This window comes from Aethalodelphis obliquidens, unplaced genomic scaffold, assembly GCF_003676395.1.
Source record: "Aethalodelphis obliquidens isolate GAN/ISIS:26980383/991018 unplaced genomic scaffold, ASM367639v1 scaffold26, whole genome shotgun sequence".
NCBI lineage: Eukaryota > Metazoa > Chordata > Mammalia > Artiodactyla > Delphinidae > Aethalodelphis > Aethalodelphis obliquidens.
The window spans coordinates 7919935-7945507 of record NW_020837970.1 but is presented as its reverse complement, the minus strand read 5'-3'; the positions used below and the strand labels follow the sequence as shown (position 1 = coordinate 7945507).

The following is a 25573-nucleotide window of genomic DNA, read 5'->3' as shown; positions in this document are numbered from 1 at the left end:
ATATTCCATTATATATGTATGTATGTGTGTGTGTGTGTGTGTGTGTACCACATCTTTATCCACTCATCTGTTGATGGAAACATAGGTTTCTTCCTTATCTTGGCAATTGTAAATAATGCTGCTATGAACATTGGGGTGCACGTATCTTTTTGAATTAGTGTTTTTGTTTTTTATTCAGATATATTCCCAGGAGTGGAATTTCTGGGTCATTTGGTAGTTCTGTTTTTAGTTTTTTGAGAAACCTCCATACTGTTTTCCCCAGGGGCTACACCAATCTACATTCCCACCAACAGTGTTCAAGGGCTCCCTTTTCTCTGTATCCTCACCAACAATTGTTATTTGTGTTCTTTTTGATGATAGCCATTCTGACCAGTGAGAGGTGATATCTCATTGTGGTTTTGATGTGCATTTCCCTGATGATTAGTGATGTTGAGCATCTTTTCATGTGCCTGTTGGCCATTTGCATGTCCTCTTTTGAGAAATGCCTATACAGGTCTTCTGCCCATTTTTTAATTGAGTTGTTTGCTTTTTTGATGTTGAGTTGTATGAGCTATTTATTTATATTGTATATTAACCCCTTATCAGTCATATCATTTGCAAATGATTTTTACCATTCAGTAGGTTGTCTTTTCATTTTGTTGAAGGTTTCCTTTGCTGTGCAAAAGCTTTTACGTTTAATTAGGTCCCATTTGTTTATTTTTGCTTTTATTTCCTTTGCTTTAGGAGAGAGAGCCAAAACAAATACTGCTACAATTTATGTCAAAGAGTGTCCTGCTTATGTTTTCCTCTAGAAGTTTTATGGTTTCCACGCTTACATTTAGGCCTTTAATCCATTTTGAGTTTACTTTAGTATATGGTGTTAGAGAATGTTCTAATTTCATTCTTTTACATGTAGCTATCCAGTTTTCCCAGCATTACTTACTGAAGAGGCTATCTTTTCTCCACTGTATATTCTTGCCTCCTTTGTCGTAGAAGAATTGACCATAAATGCATGGGTTTATTTCTGGGCTCTCTCTTCTGTTCCATTGATCTATGTATCAGTTTATGTGCCAGTACCATAATGTTTTGATTACTGTAGCTTTGTAGTATATTCTGAAGTCAGGGTGCGTGGTTCCTCCAGTTCCATTGTTCTTTCCCAAGATTGTTTTGGCTATTTGGGGTCTTTTGTGTTTCCATATAAATTTTAAAATTATTTGTTCTAGTTCTGTGAAAAATGCCATTGGTATATTGATAGGGAATACATTGAATCTGTAGATTGCCTTGGGTAGTATGATCATTTTAACAATATTAATTCTTCCAATCCAAGAACACCATGTATCTTTCTCTTTTTGTGTCATCTTTAATTTCTTTCATCAGTGTCTTATAGTTTTTGAGTACAGTTCTTTTACCTCCTTAGATAGCTTTAAATACATACCATGGACTCACTTCCCATCAGATATTAACTTTCTACAGAAAACTTTTTATTGTGATGATTAAATTGTCCTTAGTTGACCCATCTGTGAAATGAGAAAGACATTTTCTTTTTTTTTTTCACTTCTGTGGAGTCAGTTAATATGAAGAACTGGAGCTTCTATAGAGAAAGGAGAGACACAAGACATTTGTGTGAGCACAGTTATTTTTCAGGAGAGGAGAAGGAAGGGAATTCCAATAAATTTTCTGATTGTTTCATTAAATTTGTCTTTTGTGTGTTCACATTGTTTCAGTTCATTTGCTTTTCCTAGAGAAATAGAATTTTGTCTTCATAATGGCTATTAAGTAAAAACATTGAAAAAAAGAAAATATTATGCACAGTTATGTCTCCATAATTAGGAGTTGTAATGCACTTTAAAAAATATTGCTTTTGTGAGAGGGATGTGTTTTTTAAGCCTTTCTCCATAGAAGTGTATCTATTAATTTATTGTTATGTTTTTCCTTGCATGTGATAGATATAATTTACATTTTATTTGTATAGGTTAGGGTTGCCAGATAAAATACAGGATGCTCAGTTACATTTGAATTTCAGATAAACAACAAATTGCTAGTGTCTGAAATTTAAGTGTAACTGGGGATCCTGTATTGTTTCTGCTAAATCTGGCAACTCTTGTGTAGGTATATCTCCCAATTACTTGTACTGATAGCTAATTGGCAGTTAAACAAAACTGAGGGGTCGAGTTTGTGCTTTTACAGAAGTCATGCTGTCTCTTGGAGACAGAAATGAGAAGTTTTAGCTCCGTGCTGCTGTGATCTCAAGGATCAGGCAGCTTTCCTGGAAAGATTTTCAAAATCTATTATCATTATAATCGTCATGAAAATATTTGATGAGAATACTGCATCACACTGTATAATAAATTTAAGTAGAAAAGTCAAAGCAGTGGTATTTTCATCAGGCCTTTGGATGTCAGGAGAAAATAGTTCCACACTCAGCGAATATAGATAGGTCTGTTTGGGGCTGTGTTAAATCCAATTGTGTGAAGGTTCTGAATAATCAGGAGTGACAGCATAAGCACTTTCTCTTCAAAGTGATTTTACCAAAAGCATCATTTCCTAAGGAAAGTACACATATAGCTCTCATAATGCTGAAAGAGCACTAAAGTATCCGTTTATTGGTGCTGGTGTCATGAGCTGGAGTTGCAAGTGGTATTCAGATTTGATTCACTGCTCCTGTTGGGGGCAGTTCCCTTCCCATGAAAATGTTTATTTCAAAAACTCCTCAAACCCTTTGGTTAGTTCCCATGTGAGAGAGCCTTCAAGACTCTTTGCAGAAGCTTCTTACTTCACCATGTGAAGCCAAGTCAAACACGATGAAAAACAATAGTTGTGTTTTTCTCCATAGAAAGGGGGGGAAAAAGAATTGGAGTTGGGCTGTGTAATTTCAGCTTCCCTAAATAAGTCCTGTGGAAATCTGTGGGGGAACAAGTGTGTGATTTTGGTCTTGGTGCACAATTTTGACTCTAGCTTTTTTTTTTTATGTCTACCATGGATTTTTTTTTAACATCTTTATTGGAGTATAATTGCTTTACGATCGTGTGTTAGTTTCTGCTTTGTAACAGTGAATCAGATATACATATGTCCCCATATCTCTTCCCTCTTGCATCTCCCTCCCTCCCACCCTCCCTATCCCACCCCTCTAGGTGGTCATAAAGTACCGAGCTGTTCTGCCTGTGCTATACCATGGATTTTCATAACGGATTTCTTCCCTGTCCGATACGTTCCATAGCTAAGTAATAGGTCTGATCTGAGTGCCAAATTTTTCAACAGTGTTACTTTCCAGAGGAGGGTTAAATAGTTATTTTAATAACTTGAAAGAAAAAAAGACACACAAGGTTTACCACACTTCTTAGTCACAGGCTAAATGTTTTCAAGAGCTATATGATTTTGAGCTTATTTGGTCTCAAGAATATCCCCCAAGAAGAATGAAGCATACAGAATTCAAAATGGAGCACTTCTGAAGTGGCGATAGCACTGTTTGCATTGAAGTGTGCGTTCACGTTATCTTTCTGCAGTCTTATGTGCAGAATCTTGCCCAGTTCCACTCTTCACCCGCTCTCTATAAAGCATCTTAGAAGTATCAAGGGTGCTGACTCATGAGCCCCTTATGTTTTCATATAGTTTTTGTTCATTGTGCTGCCATTTGCCAAGAAGTAGCCGTCATTCCCCTTCTGACTTTAACAAGTATAGACAGAGAGGTACAGTTTATGGATGTATTTTCCCTCACCATTAAAAGTGATGCTTCATGTGAGCACAAAGAGCCATTTTCATTAAAAAGTAAACACAAAGTCAATGGCCAGCGCAAATTAATTGCCCTGTGGCTCAGTTCACTCTTGTCTGAGTAAGTTGGCTTCACACTCCTGTGCCTTAAATCTTCCCCACTCTGCCTATAAACATGATCGTCTCCCCTATTTAAAATCAAAAATAAGTCTTCTCCGGCTTCCCTGGTGGCGCAGTGGTTGGGAGTCCGCTTGCTGATGCAGGGGATGCAGGTTCGTGCCCCGGTCCGGGAAGATCCCACACGCTGCGGAGCGGCTGGGCCCGTGAGCCATGGCCGCTGAGCCTGCGTGTCCAGAGCCTGTGCTCCGCAACGGGAGAGGCCACGGCAGTGAGAGGCCTGCGTAATGCAAAAAAAATTCTTTTAATTTAAAAAATAAAAAAATAAAAAATAAGTCTTCTCTCACTCTGTTTAATTACTGTCCGTGCTGCTGCTTTTTTACCACAGAACCTCTTTAGCCAGTAGGCCATGCTTGCTGGCCCCACTGTTAATAGTTTTGTTACACTGGGGTAGATCCAGTGATGCTGTATGTGAGATGAAGATGCATCTTGCCTCTGCATCCCCATCTGAACAAAATGCGTTGCTGAGTACACTGGGGATGATGTACATTCTAAGAAGTGCACACAGGCTCCTTTCTTACCTTTGTCATTGTTTCTTCTCTTCTAGGTATCTCAGTAACAAAGAAGACGCATACATGTAAGTAATGCATTTTTTTTTTGTCCAAAATTTTCTGAAGAGTTGGAATTCGCATATGTCTGGCTGCTGTGGCCTTTCAAGTATAAACTAATGTTTCAGCTGTGATCCATGGTCAACAGAGGTCATACTTCTCTACCTGTAGTGGTCGGAAGTGGTACATCTCCACCTGTTTGTACTGAGTGTGTGTTAAAGAGAGTCTAGACATAGTGTGATAAATTCTAGCGATTCAAGCCACTCATCTTTAGGAAAACCATAAAATCTAGCCAGGAGGATCAATTAATTACTTACTGATCACCCTTACTCTGGATCCTTCTTAGACGAGTTGGTATGTTTCTAGGAAACATCACCTTGATTTCTTTTAAACTTTGGTCTCCTTTTCCTCACCACTAGTTCACGATTTAGGCCGTTTTGTACTTGTGTCTGTGGAGCAGAGATACTGACGGGGAATCTAGGCGCTGCCGCTCGTGTGGCCTTTGGGGGCCCTGGTAAATGGCATGGGTAGTTTGATGTGGAAATGTGTGCTGGATTTATCCTCTGTATTCATTCCCACCTCTCAGGTTCAACTGCTTTCATCAACTGCCTTCATTTGAACTCCACCATAAGTTTACAAACTCACGTCAGTGTAAAGTGTTGTGATCTGCATTCTGAGCAATGATGTTTGGCTGTGCCTTGATTCTCAGGATGAAACCAATACGTCATTGATGGCAGGCAGTCAACTTTCACTGTACTTGACCAGCATATTATTTAGACTTTCGATTAAGAGTGTCATTAGAATTTGATAACTATTTCAGACCACAGATATGTGCTACCTACGAGATGTGTTTGGGCATCCTTCTAAGGCAAGCAATGGAGATATTTATGGCACAATTCAGGGCCGACAAAGATGTGTCCCCCAATTTTTCCTATTTATGCTTTGAAAATTTTTGATTTCATGTGAACAATTTGGAGGAAAAAAAAAATCTGTGTACCATCAAAGTAGTTTATCTTGTGCCTCAGTTGATTCTTGAAATCTGCTCTTGGGTTTGTCTGTCTGTCTATCTGTATTTGTAGAAAACAAACATAAAAAGCAAAAAAACCAAAAAACAAACAAACAAACAAAAAAACCAAAAGCAACCCCATCCAATTTGATGGTTGCCTGACTTTTAGGGCCCAGTCCTGCTGTCTCTCCACGTGGCTCTCCCGTGGGCTTCAGTGGAATGTTTGAGGAAAGAGGCAAAGCTCAGGCCCGTAATGGACACATGCTCAGGACAGCACCTCGTCTCTCAACACATGGTTCCAGTTGGCTGTCCCTCCACCAGGGTAGTCTGTGGCCCTTAGCGTTTTGGGGGTTGTTTTGTTGTCGTCGTTGTTGTTGTTCTTGCTGTTGTCGGTGCATAATTGAGCTCATGATGACTGAGAGATTGACAGTGCAGGAGACTGAAGTCCTCTGTATATCCGCAGGGCAGGCATGGTACAGAGCGCTTCCTTGCACAGCCTTGCCCATGAGCTCGTCCCTGGCCTGGTGGGACCCACTCTAGAGGTGGTAAGTAATTCAGTCTTTCTGCTAGCTCAGTCCTGGGCCTCTCCTGAACAGGGGCGGATGGTTGTGCCTACTGTTTATGGCGGTTTGGGGTATGGACTCCTGGCCACCTGGCAACATACAGAAAGCCGCTGACTGTTTGCATTATGACTTGGCTCCTGGATAAGTGGACAAAAACCACTAGTTCAACTCCACTGGATACAAAGAATACCCCTCAACGAATAGGACAGAGACCATAGATGTTACTTAATATATAGTAACATCCATCCCTAAGGACCTTTAAGGAATTGTCATCCCTAAGGATAATTTCATTGGCCTATGGCAGAAATAATAACCCGTGGTTGGATTTAAATTCATGGAAGGATGTGAGTGACAGCATGAGAGTGGTAGCTAGTGAAAAAAAGTGGCACTCCAGTAACAGGCAATAGAACAGGTTGGTCTGTCAGCAGAGGCTTAATGAACTCTATCAGCTGTACCTGCTTTAAAACAAAATCAAGATATAGCCAGAGTGGGTAGGTTTTGAGTGCCTTTCTAACTGTGAAAATCAGCAGGAAAATTCTTAGGGATTAAGCATAATGTAAATGTAGAAAGATTTAAAGCTTCCTTTATGTAGTTCAAATATTAAATTGATAGAAAGATTTAGATCAGAAGTCATCTTGGTTTTTTTGGCTAACGTTTACTTTCATGATTTGGGGGAGAGGGCCCAAAATAAAACGGCCCAATGACAAGTTGGGGAGAAAGCTCCTGAAAAGACAGTTGACACAAAACTTTGCCCACGCCAAGGAGAAATTGAATTGTCCAAGTTGCATGTTAGTGAAAGTCTTCTATGCCACATAAACATGGAGATTGTTTTTGTCACCCACCTCAGCAGACAGCCCATCATATTTCTGGTCTTAGCATCTGTATAGGCCCCACAACTGGTGAGAAGGAAGAAAACCAATCAGTTCTTTCTCTAATAACTATCACCCAAATGACTTCTTCTTTAGCATCTGTCGGATTTTTCTTGAAAACTGAACTGTCCTAATTTGCTGATAAGTTTTCTTGAGATGTTAAATTTCAGCTCCTCTTAAATCATCTTGACATCTGCTCTTTAAAAAGTTTCACTATCAGGGAAGTGTGCGAATTCATTTTGGGACCGTCTCAAGACTTCCGATTTTAGCCGGGGTTCAGGAAACCTTGGTCAAGGCTTGACTACATAATCATCAACAGCTGAAGTCAGCTCACATTAGCAGTTTCAATCTGGGTTTCCTAACTGCCCGCACAGAGAGATTGTTCCACTTACAAATGAACATGTACAGTTGCAGAATATATTATCAGACCCGAGTGTCAGCTCACAGGTACACCAGTCAGAGGCGCAAGAACTACAAGATGAACCTGAATAGTTGTGACACTTGATAATATTTTAGGCCACCTTGTTATCTGGAAAGTACAGGTATTGCTTCTTTAAAAAAATGCTTTGGGTGAGTTAAGCAAAAAATTCCCAGGAAAGGAAATCTGATTGTTAGCTTCAGAGAAATCCACAAGCATGGTCTTTGGAGAACACAGATTCTCCTGAGTTCCTGGGATAGGACCATCAGTGTTTGTCATTAACTTCACTTGGCAGGTGGGGGAGGGCAAAGCTTGGGGCTTCTTGTACGAAGTCATCATGACCAGTTGGTCAAGGAGTTCTTACGTTTGCGATGTTCTTCAGTTGTTGACAGGAAATATTGCTGCTGGGTTTTGCTGTGTGAACATAAAAGAGAGTTTTTACTTGTGGGATAGGGACATACTCACGAAATTTTACACTGTGGTGTAGAATTTTAATTTTTCTCGTTGATTATATAGGACCTGTATTTGATTGGACACTTTCAAGACTGCTTTTGCTTTGTGATTCACAAGTTTGTTCTGGTCTCATTCCTGCTGTAATAGTACTGTGTGGATAAGTATCTTTCTCTTGGAATCAACTGCTGTCTTGGTTTTTATTAGTTGCCACATTTTATTATTTGCCAGATCTGTTCATGTGTTCCTGACTTCTTCATCTAATTCTGCATGGGTAGTTCTGCATTCACTAAAATGTTAGAAGATGACATATATGGAGATGAAAAAGTGAAAAATACAACAGATAATAATCAGCTATTTCAAGCTACTGGGAAGTTTGGCATCATAGCTCATCACCTTAGGGAATCTATCAGCCGGCCACCAGAGTGCAGACCCGAAGGATACCTGGTCGGCCCCTGGATTGCTTCCAGAGTCAACAGACCATTGTCACTTCCTCCTGTTCTCATTCTTGTTTGTATTTTTTCTTCTTTTTTTTAGAGTTTGTTTTTTATTGAATATGGTTGATTTACAATGTCATGTTAGTTTCAGGTGTACAGCACAGTGATTCAGATATAGATATAGATAGATAGATATAGATATCTATATCTATCTGTATATATCTTTTTCAGATTCTTACCCCTTATAGGTTATTATAAAATATCGAGTATAGTTTCCTGTGCTCTAAAGTAGGTTCTTGTTGGTTATTTTATTTAGCGTAGTGTGTATATGTTAATCCCAACCACCTAATTTGTAATCCTAAATTATATTCCTTATTCTTCTTGTTTAAGGCTCTTCTGCTTGCTTTCTTCCACACTCGGGAACTCCCAAACACGTAAAAATTACAAGTTACTCCGTAAGCAATCAGGAAAATATGTCAGTTTAATCCAACTGAACATCAGTTTTCCCTAGTAAATGACAAAATCAAATATGCTTCGGAAGCTTCTGGAACTTTTAATTTTAACCCAAATAACCATTAAAAGTGAACTTAGTACATTTGCAAATGTTTGGTTGCAGCAGGCTCATACCTGAGATGTAAAATTAAAGCACTGTATTATTTATAAAGAGATTTTAGTTCTCTAGAGTAAAAATATTTTAGTACAAACCAGAATATTTCTTTGAGAAATAATCCTTCGTATTTTTAAAGGAAAAAAAAGTATTTATTGCAGTCATTTAAAGTGGACTAGGTTAATGTATTCACTTCTTACCCCTAGAGGCTTGGCTTTAAGTTTGACTTAGTGAAAATGAGTTTTGAGGCCTCGACCAACCTCTCCTTGGGTATTTGCTGATATCACAAAACCAACCCAACAATTTGTCACAGTTGTTGCCGTTTACTCAGGAAGCCCAAGAAGTACAGTCGCCTTATTTTCTCGTTTTCTTTTCCTTTCCTTGAGGCTATTCCTTTTGGTTGCAGACTCTTAGCAGCCCCAAACTTGGGGCTCACCCACATTATTTTCACAGTCCAGGAAAACTCAAGAACCATTCTTGGCAAAGCTAATGGAAGCTGCTTTGGTTATATAGTTAATAGGTTGCTGTGGCAACCCATGTGACTCATGGTGTGACTCACGGCAATTATAATTTCAGTTGCTAGCTGGATGTTTCACTAGGGCAGACCTGAGAAATTGCCACACTCAAGTTCTTTCAGGAGGCTTTCATCCAGCTCCTGTCCACCCATTGACAAACAGTCACAAACTAGTGCTTACAAAGTTGCCAGCAGATTCATCTCTTAGCTTGCAGACACTGAGCTTGCTGCCGATGGGACATGACCAAAATACAAGTGCTGGCCTCTTCTAGAGCTAATCAGTGGACAGTTGTTTATTGAGGACCTACTATGTACTGACAGGTTCTTTGCCCTCAAGGAGCTTACAGACTAGGTTCAAGGTTGGGACTGCAGGAAAGTGGGGACACATAGTCACAGAAAATAATCTGAAAATACAAATGCTAAGTGTACCCTTTTCTGAAGATTTGGCTCATAAACTGGAAAGCAGACTAAGCCGGAAATGTGGAAGAGGAGAGAAGAATTAGAGAGACCTCCAGGGTTCTGACACTGTGATCCAAGTATACAAGAGCAATGAAGGGGAAGGTAGATATTTAACTCTAGGTGCTGAAAACTACCTTTGCTCCTCCTCTCGCCCTATTCTCACCCAGAGGAACACCTATGTCATTCCTTCAAGATCAGTCAGTCCAAGGAAGTAAAAATGCCCCGTGCTGTCTGGAGACATTTGCCTTGTTTAGACTTGGCCTGTATGTCTAGAGCCAAGCCTCTGAACTTAACAGGATTTCTCTGTCTCATCATATTAGGATATAAATGGATAGCACTTGGCCCTGCCAGTCAGTTCTTCCAAGGTAGAAGATTTGCATAGTCTTAAAATCCACAGTTTATGGTGGGGATCTGTGAATTCCATTTACAAATCTGAATATTTACAGGCTTGGAGTGAGTTGCTCTGATTCATAAGGTTTTTGAATAGGATTTATGATGTGCATACTCTACTGATGTAACAGCATAGGTATATACTTTATATACATATATGCACATATATTGGTGTTTTAGAGGCGACTGAGGCTACAGTAGGGTCAGAATAGTCATCTGAATCCCAGCAGATTGTTGAGCGGATTCATATTCACATCCACAGAGAGCCATCTGTAATTTTCCTAATTGTTTGAAAGGCCCTTCCTTGTCAATAGTAGTAGAAAAGTTGGGGGTGGGGGAGGGATAAATTGGAAGATTGGGATTGACATGTACACACTACTATATATAAAATAGATCACTAATAAGGACCTACTGTATAGCACAGTGACCTCTACTCAATACTCTGTAATAGTCTATTTGGGAAAATAACCCAAAAAAGAGTGGATATATGTATATGTATAACTGATTCACTTTGCTGTATGCCTGAAATTAACACAACATTGTAAATCAACTATACTCCAGTAAAAATTATAAAAAATTAATTGATTAAAAATCTGAATATTTAGCTAAGTGTTTCCATCAGAGAGCATCCAGTTGGTTCAAGTTTGCTGTTCATAGACCTCAGATTTGTGAATTGAATTTGGACAAAAAGTATTTGTGTTCTCATTTCAGAACATAGGTTCAAAAGGTTGTGTTGAGATGGGGAATGGCTCTTTAAAATCCACCATCACCGCTAGAAGATAAAAATGCCTAACCTACCAAGTACTGGTGTCTACTTGATGGATTTATTGTATATTTAATGAGACTCTTGTACATGATTGAGTTGATCTTTAAAGAAGGGCCGATGTCTTTTCAGGATTTTGTGTTACTTCGAGTTCAATAATAATAATAAAAAATAATAGTGTAATAATAATCAAAGTGGCGATAGGAAAGGTCCAGGTACCAGTAGTTGCTGTAGTAGCAGCAAAAGCAGGGGCTACCGCCTAATGCGCAGTTCTAATATTCCAGGCGTTATGTTGAGCGCTTTACATGCATTATCTCATTTAATCTTCTCATCAGCCGCATGAACTTTGTCCTACTTGTACCCCCAGTTTAGATGAGAAAACTTGTCTGAGGGGGTCAGTAACTTAACTTAGAGAAGTGAGAAAACTTGCAAACTCATCCAGCTGGAAATGGGCAGAGCCAGGACTCAGAGTAGATTGACTCCTTGCATGCACACGAGTGCCACACTGTTATCTCCAATATCAGCATTAGGTAATCGTTGTGGAGCACTTACTAAGTGCTAGATGCTTCTCTAAGCACTTTGTACGTGTTAATTTATTTCATCTTTACTACAATCTTGTGAGGGAGATGTTGCTACCATCCCCATTCTACAGGTGAAAACTGAGGCCCAGGGTTGTACAGCTAGCTGGTATGTGGTTGAGCCAGGGTTGAAAGCCAACCCACAGAGCCTACGATAAAGAACTTCATTCCTTAGAGTGGTCCTTCCACTTGCAAATATAAGAAGAAAGCCAAGCGAGCAGTCATTCCTACAATCCACTCAGGTTATCTTTTACCTTAGAACTATTTTACCTATAAAGGCTTCTAAGCTTGGTGAACCAGCTGATTATGAGAAGGAGGTATGCTATTCCCACTATATGAAAAAGTTCATTTAAATCAGTTGGCCGAAAATGACCATTACTTATCTTTTTGACAACCTAACCTCATTCATCAAAGAACTGACATCCATTTACCATCACTATTCATTCACCTCAACTGATTCCATAATAAAACAAGAGTTCAAAATGGTTATTTTTGCTTCTAAGATAGTTATGCCCCCCACACTAGTAGTAACATGTATTTCTTACAGCATGAACTTGTTTTCCACTGCAACAAAGCCTTTAACAGACATTAATGACATTTATAAGAAAATTGTACGCTAGCATTCTTTTGTCAGATCAGCTTGATAATCCATGTATAACTTTCACTGTCACTAAGAGGTAGTATGATTCAGGATACTGTGGTTTCCCTGAAACCTAACCAAAAACAAACAAACACAACCATGAAAGCTAAAAGTTCCTCAGGGAACTGAAATGTATATCAAAAGGATGCATAAGAGAATTAAGCATCTAGGTTTCAAGTATGCTTGAGAGTACCTGAATTTAGGATTGGATTTACAGTTACACCAGCTTCTCTCTCTATTGAGATCTGCGTCCAAAGGACTGAAAACTGAGGAGAAGCAGAGATGTCAACGTGTTTGAAATATGAAGAAAGTTATTGGTCTACATTAACTTGCTTTATGAATTATACAAAAAATTTTACACTAGGTCCATCAACTACACTTCCAGGAAGTTAGTGTATTTGAAGTCACATGGTCCTTTTGATTATAATTGATGTCCATATCTGCACAAACGGTGACTTTTTCATCTCCACGCATTCGATTACCCTTTCTCCTGTGACTGCCCGAGATTCCTCACAGTGAAATGTTCTCCACCCACTTCACCTCCACCTCTGGGTAAACATTTTTCTTACGTAGGAGTGATACCTCTTTACCTTGTTCGACTTTGTTGAACTCGTAGGCATGGACTTTAGCTCCTAATGTCTTAAATAGTTAACAGCCAAGCATAATGATCAGAGGGCATATTGAAGAGAAGAGCAAAAAATGCAAGAATGTGCAAGATTCAGGTTTGGATTCAGTGAAAGAGACTTAATCCATACATCTTTTATTAGAATTTTTTTTCTTTTAGAGGAGAGAAGGAGCAGACTATATGGTGGATGGTCCAGATACCTGCTATACTGGAACCTAAGGAAGGAAGGCTGGAAAGCAGACCACAGCCAATCCCTGTACAAAGGGCAGGCGCTGGGAGTCAGAAACATTTTATTAGCTTAATATTTCTAACCCCTTCTCTGTGTCCGGCAGTGTGTTAGGCACAGTATAAAATAGAAAGTTTAACTCCAGTAGTTTACATCTGAGGAGAAAGGATAGACCCACTTGAGGAACTTTTAGTAATGAAAGAACTGCAGGAGACTGCAGGCCTGTGATTCAGTTGGATTGTCTGTCTGAGTGGAGAACACGGGTGGGGAGCTGAGCTGGATCTGGAAGGGTAGCGAGGCTTAGGTGTGATCAGGTAGATTGATGGAGGACTTGGGTGGGGGGAGGGGCGTGTATACACCTCTCTGACTACAGTAGAGTATTAATAAGAAAAAAAGAGGACGTGGACAACAGAGATGAGGTTTTGGCTTTATCTCATAACCAGCGGGGAGCCACAGAATGGGTGTGAAAAATACAGTGACCTGTAAATAGTGTTTTTATTGCTGTCATTTAGTGAGCATCATAGGAATCACATGTTCCATACTTCATTCCCTTCTCTGAACTCAAACAAAATTCTTATCCTCAGATCGAGGTTCTTTTCTGGTCTTCCCTCTGATCACCTGTGTAGAAAGTGCTTCTTGAGCAGGAAAGATCTAGTCCAAAAAGAGAAGCCTGTTCTAATTATTAAAGCAAAAGTGTTTCATTTTTTTCCTCCATCTTCCCAGTTTGAAGGTCTAATTGTAAGACCAGTGCTTGCCATTTCATTAAAATCAGAGGAATGAAGCAAGCAGTGAAACTTGAAAACTACACATGCACTTTGAATTGCGTGGCTAATGGTTCTTTCTGCTTTCTTTCTTCGTGCTGCTAATTGGCTGGAAACAACTGTAATATACTGGGACTCAGCCCCACCTAGCTTTCTAAACATTTGAACCCCACATGCCCCATCTTGCTCACGTAAAGTAAAGTAAACTGCATTATTATTTTTTCATAAGCACAAAGAACTATTTCCCTTACATAGCTGGACAGTACAGTTAGAAGATAATGATACTCCCTTTTCTCTTTGTTGGTCTTTCTTCATTTTCCAAGAACAAGTTTCTATTGTTTCACTTAAAGAACACCAAGGTTCAGATGAGGCTTTCTGTTGGCTGCATATTCAGAAAAGTCTTCCGTATATAATGAACCGAATCACGTTAATTTATCTGTCTCTCTCCACCATGTCTTTTTGTGTTGACAAAACTGAATATTCACTTTCCCTCACCAAGTTGGGGTGTCAGGATAATTGATTGTTACCAGTCTCTGCTGTTCTTAGACAGGATAACACCAGTGCCTCTAGAGAACAGGTGAAAACTAAACTCTGTCCCCCGAGGCCAATGAAATAGCTGTTTGGTCCCTTGTGTGAAACTTCCTAATAACTTAACTGGGCAGCCTCTGGGTCCCTGGAGGCTTTCTCCACCAGAGTATTCCCTTTCTTTGTTAAGATTGCTTATTAAAAATGATTTTATAATGAAGTTGCCTCAAATAGCAGCTCTTTTCCTGGTTGTCCTTGAAGCTGTGGTGAAGAATCTTAGAGACAACTGTCTAGGGTTTTCCTCCTTGTTAAAAACTTCTCTCTTACCACTGTTACTCTTGATTTTTAAGGAGACAAAGTCTAACTGACACAAGTCCCTCTCCGATTGATTATGTCGCTTAAAATCCTGTGCAAGGCATTATTGCTAGTTTAGCTTGTCATTCGGGCTCAGGAATCGAATTGATCTACATGGATTCAGGACATTTAAGTCTGCGGTGGGAGCAAGGCTGTCGGGCTTCCCCGGGAAAGCAGCAGCCCAGGAACGCTATTGCTAACTCTGCCCCAACTCCATCAAAACAATGATTTCCATTTATTTTATTTCTTTGGTCCTAGGTGTCTCCTATCTGCAAACTAACCACTTTCCTGCCACAAGGGACTGTCGTGAAGGGGAATCAAATAGTAATAAAAAATTAGTGTTGCATTCTTTGCTACCCACGTACTGTATAAATTCAGACTTCTGGTAAGTGTGGGCAGTTAGGAGAAAAATCACTCTTTGGTTGTTCACATCATCAGCTTGGCTTCCTGGCTTGAAAGAGCTTCGATATGCTGGTCTATTTAACATGAAGAATGATAAAGCAGTTGTCAGTAAGGCTCACCATTGGAAACGTGTTCTTCAGACTTGGTCTCCCAGTGGCCAGATGACTGAGGAAACAACAAACTGTATAAAGCTGTTAGTGACAGATTCAGCTTGGAATATTTTTCTAACTTTAAGGCTTGTCAGGCAGTAAATCTGCAGCAGAGTACTCAAGATGCAGCTTGGCACTCCGCTTGCTTTGCTGTGTGAATATAGTAGAACACCAATAATAAGGACTGTTGTGAATCTCTTAGTGGAGAGATCAGTCTTGTCTCATGGTGCTAAGGTTGTGTGCTAAGAACATGCCTTGCCTAAATTCTGTTCTCTGAGACCAGGTATATTCGAAACTACTACCTTTACATTCAGCAGTTCTTACTCCCTCCTTCCCCAGATAAAAAGCAAAGAAAAAGAAAAACTATGGCCTGCTTTGGGATTCCACTGTCAGCAGGATCTTCTTATTCTACCTTCTCAATGACCTTCTAGGGCTCTCCATTGCCTGAGGAGTCTAAACTACTTAATATGGCAAACAAGGCCCTTCACAACCTGGTCTTAATCTTTCCATTGCTCTTTCCCTGACTTCTATGCCAGCAGTTTTTGCCACCCTGAATGACTAGTTCCTAGAAGACTCTGTGTGTGGTTATGTCTCAGCGCCTTTGGTTCTACTGTATTACCTTGTTTGTCCAGGAATGTCTTTTGCCAACTTCTGCACCCGTGGAAGTCTTACTGCTCCACCAAAGGCCAACACAAATAGCAACTTCCATGCAAAGCCTTCTCCAACCCTACCTTGTTAAATTAATTGCTGCAGTTCCTTTGCTCCCACAGGACATTGTTAAGGTGACAGTACAGAAAATATAGAATAGTTGTTGTTCTATAGCTTTGTCCCACTAGATATGCTTTAATTATCTTGGTATATCTTGGACTTAGCAGAGTGATTGGTATCTACTATGTGCTCAATTAATTTCTGTAGACTTGATGTGTGTGTGTGTGTGCATGTGTGTGTGTACATATACAATTTTATGACCACTCTTCTTGCACATTTGAATATGGAGGAAAATAATCATCTTTTCCTTGTTAAGAGCTATAAGGAAGAACAGATATTTATTATGTGAAACTATATTTTGAGATTTGTACTATATTACTTTGGAAACCAGTGCTACAACTCAAAGGGCTTCTTGATGTCTGAAAATTTACCATACGTATTTTGAGTCTCAGTTTTAGGACTGCTTGCTTTTTTTTTTTTTTTTTTAAGTTGATCAAATTGCTCTGTTTCATGTTTTTAAATTGTTTTAATTGAAGTAGAGTTGATTTATAGAACTGCTTGCTTTAAAGTTTCTGTTAGCAGTTTGTAAGATTTAAATCAGAATCTCATCCAGAAAATTTTAAAATATTTTTATGTCATCTAAAGATGAAGAATGTGTGACCTCTTAGATACCATTTGTTTGCATTATCCATACAAGATTTTATAAACCAGATCATCAAATCTATAAAGTAAAAAGGAAAGAGACATTTTCAGTTACCATTGGTATCTATGTAAATGCAAAGGAAAAAACCACCTACTAGAGAAGAGAATTGGCTCATCTCTCCAAGAATGGAGGGTATATTCTGTCAAGGGAAATATCTTGTATTTGTCTGGTCTCTAGAGGAAAAGGTGATCCTGATATTTTAAAGAATCTGGGAAGTAGATGTTCAGATAATCCTAGATTACTTACTGAATCTTAAAGTAAATTCTGAAAAGAAGTGACATTTATTTATTCAAGGTCAGAACATGTGACATTGCTATGTTTGTCTGGTCTGGAATGTAAGTATGTTTCCTTAACTTAGCAGGGACCATTGATTTCAAAACCGTTGTCCACTTCATAAGTAGCTGCACACAACCATGGTTTCCGTCTGCTGTTTCTTAGAACTCTCTGTCTTTTAAGCTTTATGTGCAGCTTCCTCCCCACTTTTGTTTGTAACTTTTACTTGAGTCAAAACATGAGGAGCGAAATTATCCCCTGCAGAATCAATTCCTTGAGTGGAAAGCTTGCTTACAAATGAGAGGATGAGATGTGACCCAATAAAAGAATCTATTTTAATTTTAATTTATTTCCTGATGGCCTTTTATGCCTCCTTAGGCGATAACCTAACCAATTCCAACTTAACACTGATTTTTTTTCTTCCAAGGTCAAAAAGCACTTTAGAATGATTATAATCAGAGAATAAAAGTCCTTTGCCTCTAATGTAAAGTCCATCTCTTCATATGAAATCTAAATCCTGGTTATCTCAGCTTCACAATAATTCTTTTGTCATTATGCATCTATTAACAAGCTCAATGACAACAGGATGAACTTATGAGATCTTTAGGGACTCGGAAGTTGCTTTTTCATAGAAACACCATCTCTGGTAGTCTCTTTCATCCCTTTCTTTTCTCAGATGGGAGTTTTTAATAACGCAGGGAGAGGAGCTATCTTCATTTCGTGATGCAGTTTCACACAGCAAAGTGCAATCAAGGTAGAAACGGTCCTAAAAGGCAGCTGAACCTATGGTTTTCCAGGTTGGAAAAGGAAAAGCTGTTATGCCGTCACACATACATATACACCACCATCCCTCCCCTTCCTCCCCCCCCTCCCAAAAAAAAGAGTTCTGACTGATATCTCTAAATCAAAGAACTTTCCATGGCCTGATTTGTGGAAGTTACCTAATCCTGTGTATAATTGGGGTGATTTGAGAGATGGGAAAATGTTCTCATTTTCATTATGGGAGCCACTGGGGGACAGTATCATTTAAAGACTATGTTTTTATTGCCCTAAATTGCTTTATCTGAGATTCTATTGATGTGTTTCTCTTAAGTTAGGTTTCTGATGAATAAAATGAACAATATGGATCCCATTCTCACAGATTCTCCTAGTGCTTAAGCTACTCTTTAATGGTCAATTTATCCCAGAGTCTCACTTATAGGGAAGAATTCTAAAGGGTTGGGTTAACTTCTAACCCGGGAGAAGAGCCAACTTCTAACATTCTACTTATGGCCAAAACATCCACATACTGTCCATGATTTGCCTGTATTAATACAATAGTAAAACCTCATCATGAAATTTCCTATATGGTATGATCACCATTAAAGTGAGCTCACCTCGCAATGCCAAACTTAGGAAACTTATGGAACCAACCCTCTTGGCATCAAGGCTAGGCTGGGACTACCTCACACACTGCAGAAAGTGAAGTTCTACCATATTCTCATCTAAAAATTCATCATTATTCCCAACTTGTCACTCCATTAAAGTATTCTTAAATGAGTGGATATCTTAGATTGGGTTCCCCAGAAAATAGACTCGGAGTGCTGAGATTTATGTACAGAAAGCTGATTGGGGAGTGCACTTAGGAACAACACCTATAAGGAGTGAAGGAAGCTGGATTGGACAGGAGAAATTGAACTGTCATACAGTTGCGACCACAGTTTGGCAGATGCCACAGAGAGATCAGAAGCAGGGATACAGCCTTTGAGAGATGTCCCAGATTGAGGCAAAGGGACTGGGTATTTTACCCTGCATCAGACCAGCCACTGGATGCCAGCTGACCCCAGGGAAGGGCATCATCTTGGGAAAGGCAGCTCCCTTTAGCTAAAGATGCGGCTCAGAAAATGACTCAACTGTGAGCCACTAGCAGTCAACACTTTGGGCCAGAGGGGAAATAAGGGCTTCAATCCTGAAGGGAGGGATCTGGGTGGCACACCATAGCATCACTGCAGGGGAACCAAAATGGACATTAAATTTAACTTTTGTGAAAAACATGTTTTCTTTATTTAAAACGACACACATTTTATTGCTTAGCTAGGATTTAAACTAATAAAATATATGCTTGGCCTCAGCATTATGGTATACCAGAATTGCAAATGCTAAAGGAAAAAAAGGGTTTGTTTCTGTTGAATAAGGTTCTTCGTTAGAATTTCTGGTCCTGGATATGTGCATTATAAATCATGTGTGTGCAATTCCATATAATGTATTATTTTTCCACACATGGACATTCCAGAGAGTTAACACATTTTTCTCAATTATAAAAATAAATAAGACATTTCCATCTCTTTGGGCTCATGTGAAATGTATTCATATAGGAACAAAGAACATGCCTGAAAAGAACTAGTTATACATATTACGTGTTACTTTTCAGATTTTAACAGTCTGCTACTGTTTTATAATTGAGATACAGTATCTGAAATATTTTGCAGGGCTGATTTATGTACATAATGTCTCTCTTTTTAGTGGTTTATGGGACTCCACCCTCATTTTGCCTGTTAGCAGCTACTTGCCAAATAAACTTAGAATTAAGTTGGAGATTAGTGGTGGCTGTCAGGGATGACCATCCTGAGCCAATAATCCCAGCCCCCAACTGCTGTCATGGAAGAAAAGCTTCTCAATAGTAATGAGTGATGGAGTACAGAATGAATTTTAGTTTCATTCCTTAAAATCTCAACATAACCTCTGATTTAGCAAATTTTGACTTCAATTTTACTTCTAAGAATGAGAGATCCCATTCTGAGAAAATCCAGACTGTCTTCACGGAGTATTATAAATGGAAGGAAAGACCTAAGTGTTTCCACTCTTTTCACCTTGCTTCAAAATAATCCCAACACGAACCCCAACATTCTAAAGCCCCAGCTTTTTCTTCATGTGTTTCTGAGGTTTCCACAGTTCAGAATACCCCTATTCCCTCCAGAACCAGAAGCTCAAGACACCTTGCAGATCTGAACAGGAGCTTTCCAGTTTCACAGATGCTGAAGGTATAAATTTCTGAACCTGTCGAGTTCAGATGGAGTCAGGGTTTATCTCAGTGGAATTCAATCTTCATGGATTTCCACGGTTTAGTTTCTGTGCCTCTGCCTTGGAAAAGAGGGCCCCTTTCAGGTTGATAGTGAAGTTAATTCAGATTATTCTTTCCCTTATTCAAAGAGAATTAATAGATTGGAGCAACACTTTACCTTGTCTAAAAGCTTCCATGGTTCCAAAAGCTCCTACCTGGGAAAATCCCCAGCCATTATTTTGGAGATCCCTGTGTCTGAGGCCTTGTGAAAGGAATTCTGAAGCTGCCCGTGAATGTCAATGGCAGCCTGATCAGTCTGCCCCGGGTATTACCATAATAATTACAAGGTCCTCACAGATGGCAGCTTTTCAAGTGGCAAAATCATTGGGAGGATAGTCTCCTACAACTGGCTCTTGGGAGAGGAATCCCATATATATATCAAGTAACCCATCTAAATTTGCCATTTCACAGATTATGTCTGACCCAAACCATTCCATTGCATGAGCTGTGAATCTACACTACTTCTTTACAGTACATGCTGATGGTTAGTGCAAATCACAGTGATTTTTTTAATATAAAGGTAGCTAATGAGCTGACACGTAAAGTAATTGCTGTTTTCAATGGACAGGATGAATCTGCTCCTTAACTTTTTCCTGGAAAAAAAATAGCTCCGTGATTTTTTTTTGCCAGAATTTGTGAGTGATTCACATTACTGTCAATTACACGCCCTTATTACATAGTACAGCCACCAGGCAGCTGTCCAGGAAAACACAAGTCTGAAAATGCTTCTGTTTTAAGTAAATTAAATTCATGGTTGCTCCTCGTGTGGGCATGTGCAGCAGGCAGGAAGCTTCCACTTTCTTGCCAAGGAAAGGGATAAGGCCTTGCCTACTTCACCTGGATTAAATAGCCACTCTGACATCTTGAGATATTGATATCAATGCCCCGCTGCAGGGCTTGGTTTTGGTTTCTAAATAGTCTCGTTTGTTTGTTTGTTTGTTTGTTTCACTGTGTGTTATAAAACACAGACTCGTGTTATAAAACAGTGTTTCTACTTATGAATCACAGCAGCTCCTGTGTATTACCAGAGAGGCCTGAATAGAGAAATTGTTCACCTTCCTCCTTCCCAAAAGTCAGAGTCTATGACAGTTTAGGGCTCCTAGCCCTATTTACAAAGCTGGCCGTCTTTGTTGCTGTGTTCCTTCAGATGTGTCTTTTTCGAAGCTACAGATGAAAATGCTACATTTGCTATTTGGCTGCTTTACAGTTTAGGACATTCAGCTTTTATATGGGTAAAATAAAGGTCACTAGGGTTTGTCAGTTGGGATTCTTCCTGGGAATGTTATAAAGTTTAACAAAATATCTTTAAAGCATGCAGTTAAAGTTGCCCAAATTGTTTACGCGTTTGAGAAAACTATGAGAATTACTTGATATCTTTCCAGTTGTGAGTCTTTAACTACATTTGTATCTGCTTCATAGAATAGGACATTTCAAATAATGAAATATTTAGTAGCAATGAAAGTGGCCTTCACGTTATCTGTGTCCAGATACACTGTGTCTAAGTAATGGTAGCGTCTAAAAGAAATATTTATAAGACAAAGAATTGTGACCTGGGTGAAATCAGTTTCACCTCTGCCCTTGTTTTGTGGCTGATTCGAGCTAAAACTGAAAAAGAATTTTTTTTAGGTGGTTGATGAAGTTTGAATATGAACTGGTATTTTAGATGATGTTAAGGGATTTTTTACAATAGTGTCAGGCGTAATAATGGCCTGGCAGTTGTTTTTGTTTGTTTGTTTGTTTTTGTTTTAATCTCTATCAGGTAGAGATGAGTACTGAAATCATTAGGGGGTAAAATGACAAGATGTCTGAGATTTACTTCAAAATGCTCCAGGAAAAAAGTAAATTGGGGATAGGTGAAACGAGAGTGAGCAAATGTTTTACCAGGGAGGAGTGGAGGAGTACATAGAGATGTATTATACTATTCAAATTTTTAATAAGCTTGAAATTTTTTTAATAGATTAACTTTTTTTCACCTTCTTGTCTGTGATTTATAAGATGATTACTTTTACATTGGAGGTTTGACCACCTTGGATAATTAGTCTTTCAGGAGAACGAGGTGACACTGATGAGCTTGTCAAATTCAGGAAGCTGATAATAATCTCTTAAAATCCATGCTTTGCTATAAAAATTATGCATGAACTGTTAGCAGGCATGTAAGAAAAATTACCTTTTATATGAAGGTTCCCTCACCTTCACTTCAGGTAGGAAAAAGGTATGAGTGTTATTTGCTCTGTTTTTAAATCTTTTCAATGTTATGGTCATAGAGGCCCAGATTTGAGAGTTGAATGGATCAGAGTTCATTTGGTGGCCCCCACCTCCAATATTTGAGATGAGGGCAGTTTCTCAGGGAAGTAGAAAGTGTCATGTTCAAAGTCAGTTGTCTTGTTCAAAGTCAGTTCCAGTTGCTTTTACAGAAGTGGAAGCAAGACTGGAACCCTTGGAAACCAGTACCCTTTTCTACTCTTCTCATGCTACCTCAATCTTGTCCTTTAAAATACTCATTAACAATCTACTCTCTGGGGATCAAAGCAGTTTTCTAAATCCAGACCAGTGACTGTGAGTCAGATGTTCATGCCGGGTAGTGTGGCCCCAAATTATCTTTTCTTTTATTGAATACCATTTCCAAGTTGTGTGATAAGTCCCAGAAGTGCTAATGTTTAATTCTGTTCTTGTTAATGCTCTGCAGCAGGTTTGTAGCCTGTGCTTCCCCCTCTGGCTTTTCATAGACTTTCCGTCAGGGACGGGTCAATATACTCAAATGACAGTCCAGGCTGACAGGAAGATACACTTGGCCTAGTGATTCCACAAGAACCGTCAGCCTCTGCTATTAAAGCCTTTCCCAAGGCCTTTTGTAATGTAAGCTGAAATTCCAAACATCACAATTGAAATAGGGATGTTTTTCTCTAAATGGAAACATTGATCCTGTTTAACATTTGTGGCCAAAATCTTTTAAGCGCAAACTTCCCTGCTAAATTTTCTCTTCTTTGCCTAGTACGTGATAGCAGCTCATTGGGATAAAGTAGAGGATCAGACTGGCATTTATAAAATAATTTTTACCCAGTCTTTTCAAGAGTTTTACAAAGAGCAATCTCTGATTCCTAAAAACATGGTTATACAAGTAGATAGGAAAACAGAAATAGAGACAGAAGGACTGCCCTGTTGGTGTGGTCTGTGAGGAAACCAGCCACTGGGTTTGTGTGTTCATTCAGGAATTGCCCTGCGCTTACTGACCTCCTAATGTGTAGAAAGCACTGGGGACAGAGAATCTCTATCACTACCACCACCCCCTTTTATTGGAGGAGGCAGGGGTACAGAGACAGAAAAGTACACAAATGCAGAATCTAAGTGCTTTGGAGGCAAGTAATAAGGAAACAGATGACCTAGGACACCCCCCTGCAAACTGGGGGCTCCTGGAAGTCACCTGGGGTGAAGTTGTAGCTAAGTAATATTTCAGAGCGTGAAGGAAGGTGAAGGAAGAGCTGAGAGAACATTCCAGGCAGAGGTAGATGGGAGTACGGTGCACAAACGTGGCTCTTTGTCTTGTCCAAGGTATACTTAATCCCGAGGAATTGAAAAATTCATTTCAACTTTTCCTTTTTGTTCTCAAATTATACCTACTAAAAGACATCTACTTAACTTTCTAGAACTCAAGATAACGATCCTGTAGAGGAGTCTATCTTTGGACAAATGAAAACAGGGAAGTGCTTGGTTTCAATAACAGGCTCCCAAGAAGTTTTTGAAGGGTCCCCACTCTGGCTCAGCTTTTCAAGAATTGGTTTTGTTGTCAATACAGGGAGGTTTGTTCCTTTTTCAGGCCTTTGAATGCCGCATAATCGGACAGGGGAATAACTCCTCTAGTCCTTGAAGGGCAAAAGAATCAGCTTCCCTTGGTTTTATTCATGGAAATATGGTTTGTACCATTGTCCAAAGCTGCTTGTGGATTCCTAGCTGGTTTTTGTCATGGAGAGGGCCTGTTTCTTCTGTGGGGTTGGCAGAAGCATCATTAGCTACAGTTAGACCCACCGAGATGCCCATATCCAAAATGAAAGGAGAAGGAGGGGAAGATGAAGAGGAGGGGGAGTGAGGGGGGAGAGAAGGAGAAGTAGGAAACACACAGGTAGCATTTGAGCTCATCCAGGGACTTTTTTCATGAGCTGACCTTCGACCAGGCAATCTGTAGACAAGGTCTTTTAGCTTTGTTCAGGAAACTCTGGAGATTTGTGGTTTCTAATATTCACGGTGCTGTGTGCCAACCCACATAGCCAGTTCTGCAAGCAACTAGTGCTGCAGACACATGACCCATATTTCTCACAAATCCCACTATTCAATGGTCTTTCGTTTCTTCTAATTATACCCAAAAGAGAGTCTCTAGTGGGTAATAATCTCTCTTTGCTAATACTTTGTAGATGGGTTCCAAACCAAGAGCTTTCCTCTATCACAGCTTGAGTGTGTTATTTTTTATTTTAGAGCCAGCCACGACTAATAGGGAGGAGAGAGTGTCTTGGCCTCCTCAGGTGCTGGTCAGTGGATTTATCCTTTACTCGTCCTTCCTTTTTGACCCAGTGCCTTCTTTGGTTTGGCTTTCCTGGATAGACAGGAGATACCTGCCCAGAAGATCTCATCCAGTGTGCATTGTGTGGTCTGGCTTGGTTGTTTGTTTTTTCAAATCAGATACCCAAATACGGTGTGTTGTAAAATCCTTAACTAAGTTATAGTCTAAATACTTGGTTTCAAGGAATCTTGGAAAAAGGAAGAATTTGACTATTTCACAAGTTTGATTACTATAATAAAAAAAACTGAAAAAAATGTTCAGGGGTCAGTGACTTAAAGATTCTTTTTTAATCTATACCACTTTAGTAGAGCCTATCTCTGTTTACTTTGTGTCATAATTTATATGTATATGTAATAATATACATATGTAATAATTTATATTTATATGTATACGTGTTATCGCCCCTGCTAGACTATAAACGCCTTGAAAGCAAGATTGGTGTCTGTTTTTATGTGCTTCAAACTTGTACTGTCATCTGATGATGCAAGGCAGGTGGATATGAATATTGGATTCAAGACTCAGAAGGCCTGGGCCCCATTGCCAGAGAAATGTTGTTATTTCCTAGCCAGTGTGATCTGGGAAATGCCCCCTGAGCCTCAGTTTTCCTTATCTGTGAAGTAAAGAAGCAGGACTAGATGATCCCCAAGGCCTCTTCCTTTCTAAATTATGACCTTAAGAGACAGCCACATCTTAAATTGGGAGAACTAGAGTTATTTTTAGTCATTATCATTAATTTTTTTCCATTCCTATATTTCAAAAATGAATCATCTAAATCTCTCCAGTTTGGTAGAAGGTATTGATTTTACCTCTATGATAAATCTAAAAGAATCCTGAATGAGAAGTTACTGTAAATCACTAATATGATCGTTAGGTGTTAAGTTCCTTAGGAGGACTATTCTTCAATCAGCCAGAATGGCTTAGTTTATTTTTCTTTAAATTATAAGACTTGGCAGAAATTGAACAAGCGAGAGGGTCTCAGAAAAGGTGGGGTATATTACTATGGTCTGCAGCCCCTGTAGCCAAAATACCTGTGGCTTGTTGGGTGTGTGTGTGTGTGTGTGTGTGTGTGTGTGTGTGTGTGTGTGTGTG

The 25573-nt window shown here is 39.4% G+C and overlaps 1 protein-coding gene across 2 annotated transcripts in view; it reads left to right on the top strand.

The window, feature by feature from the left end:
• Positions 1 to 25573, top strand: part of RORA (RAR related orphan receptor A) — a 733771-nt gene that overhangs the window by 543096 nt on the left and 165102 nt on the right. For both annotated transcript variants that reach the window (XM_027123197.1, XM_027123196.1), the window contains exon 2: positions 4412 to 4441. In XM_027123197.1, coding sequence (XP_026978998.1) covers positions 4412 to 4441 — 30 coding nt within the window. The remainder of the gene's footprint in view (positions 1 to 4411; positions 4442 to 25573) is intronic.